At 36.5% G+C, this 7,500-nt stretch overlaps 1 protein-coding gene across 1 annotated transcript in view; it reads right to left on the reverse strand.

The window, feature by feature from the left end:
* Positions 1–7,500, reverse strand: part of LOC137624599 (beta-1 adrenergic receptor-like) — a 151,582-nt gene that overhangs the window by 12,003 nt on the left and 132,079 nt on the right. Inside the window, 1 exon segment of the mRNA XM_068355555.1 lies at positions 1,584–1,756. Within this exon segment, the coding sequence (XP_068211656.1) occupies positions 1,584–1,756 (173 nt within the window).

The raw sequence follows: 7,500 nt of genomic DNA on the forward strand, positions 1-7,500 counted from the left end.
GAATTTTTGTTCTATAAAGAGTTTCTCCATCAAAGAAAGCTATGGTTTTGTGATTAGTGTCTTAGAGGATTATATATATATATATATATATATATATATATATATATATATATATATATATATATATATATATATATATATATATATATATATATATATATATATATATTTATTTATTTACATATCAGATGGGATTTTTTTTCATAATAAACGCTCTAAGAAGAGGTCCAGTGGTGAACGAAACTGTTGAGCATTTCTACATATATACATAATCTTTTAATTTTCCTTATGTGGACTACCACACACACATACACACACACACACACACACACACACATATATATATATATATATATATATATATATATATATATATATATATATATATATATATATATATATTCAATAATGAAGCCTTTTCTAGTCCACTGCAGGGCAAAGGCCTCAGACATCTTATTTTGTCTGGGGTTTTGCCAGTTTACCATCACCACGCTGGCCAACTGTGGATTGGTGATGGACGGAGTTTTTGTCTGATACCTCTCAACAAACCAAGCCACACAATGAATTTTTAACATAGTTTGACCATCCCCGTGACACCGGAGTCGAATCAGTATTTGCATAAAGAGATGAGAGGAACACCCTTCTTGGAAGGTGTGATTCAATGGGGAAAATTAGTCATGTTTCGGAGTAGGTTGAAGTAGAATATCCTACTCTAAGAATTGACGTATGGCAAAGCTTCAAACTAACTGATATTCCCTATTGAAAACTTGGCCTACACATTATTATTATTATTATTATTATTATTATTATTATTATTATTATTATTATTATTATTATTATTATTAATACTTGCTATGCTACAACCCTAGTTGGAAAAGCAGGATGTTATAAGCCCAGGATCTCCAACAGAGACAATAGCCCAGAGAGGAAAGGAAAAAAGGAAAATAAAATATCTTAAGAAGAGTAACCACATTAAAATAAATATTTCCTACATACACTATAAAAACTTTAACAAAACCAGAACAAGGGAAATAAGATAGAAGAGTGTTCCCGAGTGTACCCTCAAGCAAGAGAACTCTAACACAAGACAGTGGAAGACCATGGTACAGAGGCTATGGCACTACCCAAGACTAGAGAACAATGGTTTGATTTTGGAGTGGCCTTCTCCGAGAAGAGCTGCCTACCATAGCCAAAGAGTCTCTTCTACCCTTATCAAGAGGAGTGGCCACTGAACAATTACAATGCAGTAGTTGATAGAAAAAAGAATTGTTTGGTATTCCCAGTGTTATCAGGTGTATGAGGACAGAGGACAATATGTAAAGAAGAGGCAAGACTATTCAGTACTGTCCTGTGCCAGTCAATAGACCCCATACCTCTCTAGCGGTAGTATCTCAACGGGTGGGTGGTGGCCTGGCCAACCAGCTACCTACATAGCCGCTTTGTAACATCTAAACTGAGTAGCAGTCATTATTAAACATTGGCGTAAAGTAATAGGACTGTATAGCATATCCTTCTTAGTGATGATTTGTGCCTAAGGTATAGTGTTGTTTACAACAGATCTTGAGAAATAAATAAAAACTTACCTGGTGGACAAGCTGAGAGTCTTGAAGCTGGTCTGCTCTGTGGTTGTGCGTGGGCTAGCACCAGTGGCAGGGCGTAGAACAGAGCTAGGGTCCATACGCCCACGATGAGTCTTACACTACGCCCGCGCGTAATTGTCATTGAGTAGTGAAGTGGTGACGTCACTGCACAATACCTGAAATAAAGAAAAAAAATAATTAAATGGTATAGTACTAGTTTCTTCCTCATTACAGTTTTCACTAACAAAACATTCATTTTATTTTTAAACTGGGAAAAAAATCCCTCTAAATTTACATCAGTTTGAAATTATTATTATTATCATTATTATTATTATTATTATTATTATTATTATTACTACTTGCTAAGCTACAACCCTAGATGGAAAAGCAGGATGCTATAAGCCCAAGGGCCCACATATGGAAATACTGCAGTGAGGAAAGGAAACAAGGAAAAATTAAATATTTTAAGAACAGTAACAACATTAAAATAAATATTTCCTAAAAACACTATAAAAACTTTAAATCTAAATATCGTATATAGTTAACTAACATGAATGCTTTACTGTAACTTTCACCCATACCATTAACTTCGTCTTTCATCTGCCCCCTAGATAGACATGAAGATGAGACATTTTTTTTTTTTTTATATATATGTGACCCATTTTTACCTCCCGCCAACGGAGTTGGAAGGAGGTTATGTTTTTGCCCCTGTTTGTGTGTTTGTTTGTGAACTTCCTGGCCACAATTTTAATCTTAGAGTAATGAATCTTGCAAGGATTAACTGTCATGTAAAAAGCTGGAATTGAGTTAAATCTTTGGAACGTCAAGGTCAAAGGTCACGGTCACGGTCAAGCAAAATGTCCAATTCACGCAATCAGCCATAAGTTTGGACATTGTTGTCACAGAGACTTCTAACTTGGTTCATATTTAAGTGTGTGAAAATCCCGCCAATTAATACATGTTAAGGTCAAAGGTCAAGATCGAGCAAAAGGTCGAGAAATAAGCTTCCGTGGCGGAGGTCTGCTCTCCACTGTGTGCCCCTCTAGTTAATTCTATTTCGAGTACCTCTTTCTTTACCTTGCAAGTTGGCTTCCCAATATGTTCCCTCAGCCAGTAGTTAGTTATTTTTAATTTATATGTTAGTTATGCTTAACTTTACATCTCCCTGCACTGTTAAAAAAAGAACGTAATTTTATTCAGAAAATCTGCGCAAAATTATACTGTTCTCGGCCGTATTCAGTAAAATACATGCGAACGTAATTTGACCGTACTTTGTTATTATATTTTTACGGGTTGGTGCCTGTAATGTCACTCCTTTACGTCAATATATCCGTTTTTAAAACGGTTAAAAATCCTGGAATAAATAATGCCAGGTATTTACGGTTTTTTAATGCAAATTTTGAACCGTGTAATGCTATATTTGGTATACAACATCCCACATTTTGGTGGGTAGATTTTTTCGTCCTTTTTTTATATCAAATCTCCCCTCCTTTTAAAACTCCAATTTTCTTTGAAATATTGTCAATGATCCGTCGAAGAAGGATTCATCTTTTATTGCTCACTAACAGCGAACTTTTATCAAACAAGAAGTTTTGTAATTGATTGATAGCTAAGATTAATTGCTTATTAGAAAGGGAAGTGGCATTTATTCCATGCAGTTCGATCTTCTTGATAATAAAAGTTATGTATCCTAGTTTTAGGTAATAAAACTTGTAGAAGCAATTGTAATGAAAGATACAGTACCCTGTTAGAAACACCCGTAATATTAATCGGAAATTCTCAGTTAATGATATACTGATCTCAGCCGTATTTCAGTAAAATACAGGCGACCGTAATTTTACCTCACTTTGTTATTATCTTTTACGGGTTAGCGACCGTAATATCACGCCTTTACGTCAATATATCGGTTTTGAAAACGGTAAAAGTCCTGGAATAAATGTTGCCAGGCATTTGCCGTTTTTTTAATGCAAATTCTTAACAGTGTAGCTTTATAGAATGACGTTGTAACGCTAAAGCCTTAATGTAATTTACTTAAGGATTAAGACTTTTGATATGTCAGAATGTCTTGTCAGTTTTTTACTGAAAGATAAATGAAAGCTCTATATCATTAGAGGTCACTTAATTCGAAAGTATGACGTTATTTTAAGACTCATATCACTCATTTTTTTTTAAAGGCCACTCATGAATGGCAGAGGTAAGGGACAGTGACATTGCCCTATCCAGAAAAACAATTATCTAGGGACTGACCATATATACATATGATCAGCGACCAAGCCCCCCTCTCCACACAAGCTAGAACCAGGGGGGTCAGGCACTGGCTGCTGATGACAAAGCAGATAGACCTATAGGCTCCCCAAAACCCCCTCGCCACCCAAGCAGGGACCAAGGAGGGCCAGGTACTGGCTGCTGATGAGTCAGCAGATAGACATATAGGCTCCCCAAAACCTCCTCTCCACCAAAGCTAGGACCAAGGAGGGCCAGGTACTGGCTGCTGATGAGTCAGCAGATAGACATATAGGATCCCCTAAACCCCCTCTCCACACAAGCTAGAACCAGGGGGCTGTCAGGCAATGGCTGCTGATGGGTCAGCAGATAGACCTATTGGCTCCTCCAAACCTCCCATCCTTAGCTCACTAGGATGGTGAGGTTGCAGCGACCAAAAGAGCTAACGAGGTTGAACGGGACTTGAACCCCAGTCTGGCGAAAACCAGTCGGGGACGTTACCACACAGGCCACCATAACTGCTGATCAAGAAATCTTTATTGAAAATACTCAGGATGTTTGTTTAGAGTTCAGATATCTAGTGTCAATGATTTTCAAATTTATTGTTACTCTGAGTAATTAAACAAACGTAAGATATATTGAGCGAACACTGGCATTTATCCTCAGGACCCCTCTCTTCGATGTACAGTTGGACAGAGGAATTCATGGTACACCTTCACTCTGAGGAAATGCACCCTGTCATACCCGTACTGAGCAGAGAGTTCTTGTCTCTAGCCCCGCCAAACGCTAATGCCATCTCTCCCCACACTATTTGTTCGGTTACTTGCAGTGTAGTAAGGTTGTGACAGGAGTTCCTGTATCCAACTGTACATATGAACCATTTTGAAATTAGTGCCAGTGTATATGAAAGAGTAGAAAATTAGTGGTGAACAAATTGTAAGGAACCTTAATCTCAAATTTTATCTCCAAATACCAGTAACGGGTTAACTACTGCACTGTAATTGTTCAGTTGTCACTTTCCTCTTGGTAAGGGTAGAAGAGACTATTTAGCTATGGTAAGCAGCTCTTCTAGGAGAAGGACACTCCAAAATCAAACCATTGTGCTTTAGTCTTAGGTAGTGCCATAGCCTCTGTACCATGGTCTTCCACTGTCTTGGGTTAGAGTTCTCTCGCTTGAGGGTACACTCGAACACACTGATCTATCTCATTTCTCTTCCGTATGTTTTGTAGTTATGTTTTTATAGTTTATATAGGAGATATTTATTTTAATGTTACTGTTCTTAAAAGATTTTATCTTCCCTTTTATCTTTCTCACTGGGCTATTTTCCCTGTTGGAGCCCTTGGGCTTATAGCATTCTGTTTTTCCAACTAGGGTCGTAGCTTAGCAATTTATAATAATAATGATAATAAGAGTTTATGTTAGTATATGTGTTCATAAAAGTTTTAATTCCCTTATTGATTAACACAGTAAGTGAGTTACTTACAAATCTTAGAGAAAATGAAATACAGCCTTTACGAACATGATATATCAAACCCTTGATAAACATTGCCTAATTAATGTTTAAACTAAGGCAATTCGTGTGTGCTTGTTTGCAGTTCCCTTTCACGCCATGAAGATTTGCGCGTTTATATTTCCACATAACGATTACCAGGGGAATTTGGAAGACCTGAGAGATCCTTGGGCAAACAAGCCCTTTGCGTGGGGGGAAATCCTTTTCGTGTGTTATTGGCAGGAAAGATGTAGGATCCATTGATCACCAAAAGGACGGCTTTCGCTCCAAGCTCTGGGATATTTGGATGTGTTCTTTGCAGCAAGTTTTTGGGGTCCTTCTTGGATCTAATGGCTTTAGTTGGAGAAGATGTAAAAAGGATTTTACATTCATATCCTACCCCTCGGATTTCTCTCTCTCTCTCTCTCTCTCTCTCTCTCTCTCTCTCTCTCTCTCTCTCTCTCTCTCTCTCTCTCTCTCTCTCTGCTACTTCCTGTTGCTTTATTCCATTACCTCTACATTTATATTTGTTGTTATCTGTAACATAAGCATTAATAGTACTATATTTATTACCTCCTCCAACGAAGTTGGGAGGAGGTTATGTTTTCGCTGTTGTTTGTGTGTTTGTGTATGAACAACTTCCTGGCTGCAATTTTACTCTTAGTAGTGGAACTTTTAGGGATTAATTGTTACGTTGAGACGTGGAAGTGATTCAATTTTGAAAGTCCTAGGTCAAAGGTCAAGGTCAGGCAAAAGATCGAGATATAAGGTGCCGTGGTGGATGTCTGCTCTCTATTATTATTATTATCATTATTATTATTAGTAGTAGTAGTAGTAGTAGTAGTAGTAGTAGTAGTAGTAGTAGTACAATTTTAATGATTCTTGGATAGATGGTATTAATCTACCTATGTTTTGGATCAGGAAAGATGGAAAGTTTTATAGAAAACTTTAAATATTTAAATTTTTCGAGATGATATATATTTTTGAGAATTCAACTCAAAGACAAAGATGTTTTATAATAGAAATCCTCAAGTCCTCTGTGTGCCAATCTCGTTTTTGCAATTACTTTTTACACGAGTTCTCCGGCTGACGATAATATGTGACATTCATCATAACAATCTTTATTCGGAATTCATATCCTCATTTTTAAGTCCATTTTTATCCAATTTTGAGATTCCATTACACTTTCCTTGCAATAACAACGTCAATGTACTTGAAAAATAGATTGAGTTGAAATTGCCAATCTCTCCGTAGAGGGAAAAAACTGAGTTCATAAATCAGCTGTTTTCACCGTTGAGAGTCAGGGACTATTGCTTCGGTTCAGATAATTGAATAACAAGGATGGAGAGGATTTGGAAGATGATATCTCCACGTAAATCCTATTTTTTTCTTAAAGAATTGATGCTAATAAAAAAGTTATTGCCTCCTTTTTACTTATGTGTGTATGCGATCTGAAAATGTTTTTTATGACCAATGTAATATAATTTAATCTGTGGTGTATTTCTGTTTGTGAGAAATATCATCTTCATACTTCATCATCATAGTTTAAAAGCAAAGACAAATAACATGATTGTTCTCATCATTTATTTCTTTCCTTATTACTTTTCCTCACTGGGCTATTTTTCCCTATTGGAGCCCTTGGGCTTATAGCATCTTGCTTTTCCAACTAGGGTTGTAGCTGGGCTAGTAATAATAATGACAATAATGATATTAATAATAATCAATTAAAAAAAAGGAAAAATATGAAAACCACTGATAACGCGTTGATATTCGCCTGTCAACCCAGCCGCAGAGAATTCAAGTCCCACTTTACCACAGAGCCACCTAGCGGATTATTTGTGCTGGTACAGTTGGCTTCATTAATTCCGGTACAATGACGTCGCCTTAGCTTCCTTTAAGGGTACCGGAATTAATGAAGCCAACTGTACCTCATTGGAAGTTGATGTAAAGGCGGTGTTACACTGCACTTTCAATTTAATTGTTAGGAAAAATCATTGTAGATGAAGAATAGTGATGAGCATGATTATTGCTCTTCAATCCAGATATTTATATAAAAAAAAAAAGGATGATAATATAGGTTTTTGAATTGGTACGAGGTGAAATGTTTTCAGGAAATAATAATAATGATGATGAATCTTGCCTGTATGATAAAGAGAAGGTCTCTTCTCTCCAATATCACAAATAGCAAGTGTCTGGCTATATATATA

Source organism: Palaemon carinicauda, chromosome 31 (assembly GCF_036898095.1).
Source record: "Palaemon carinicauda isolate YSFRI2023 chromosome 31, ASM3689809v2, whole genome shotgun sequence".
Classification (NCBI taxonomy): Eukaryota; Metazoa; Arthropoda; class Malacostraca; order Decapoda; family Palaemonidae; genus Palaemon; species Palaemon carinicauda.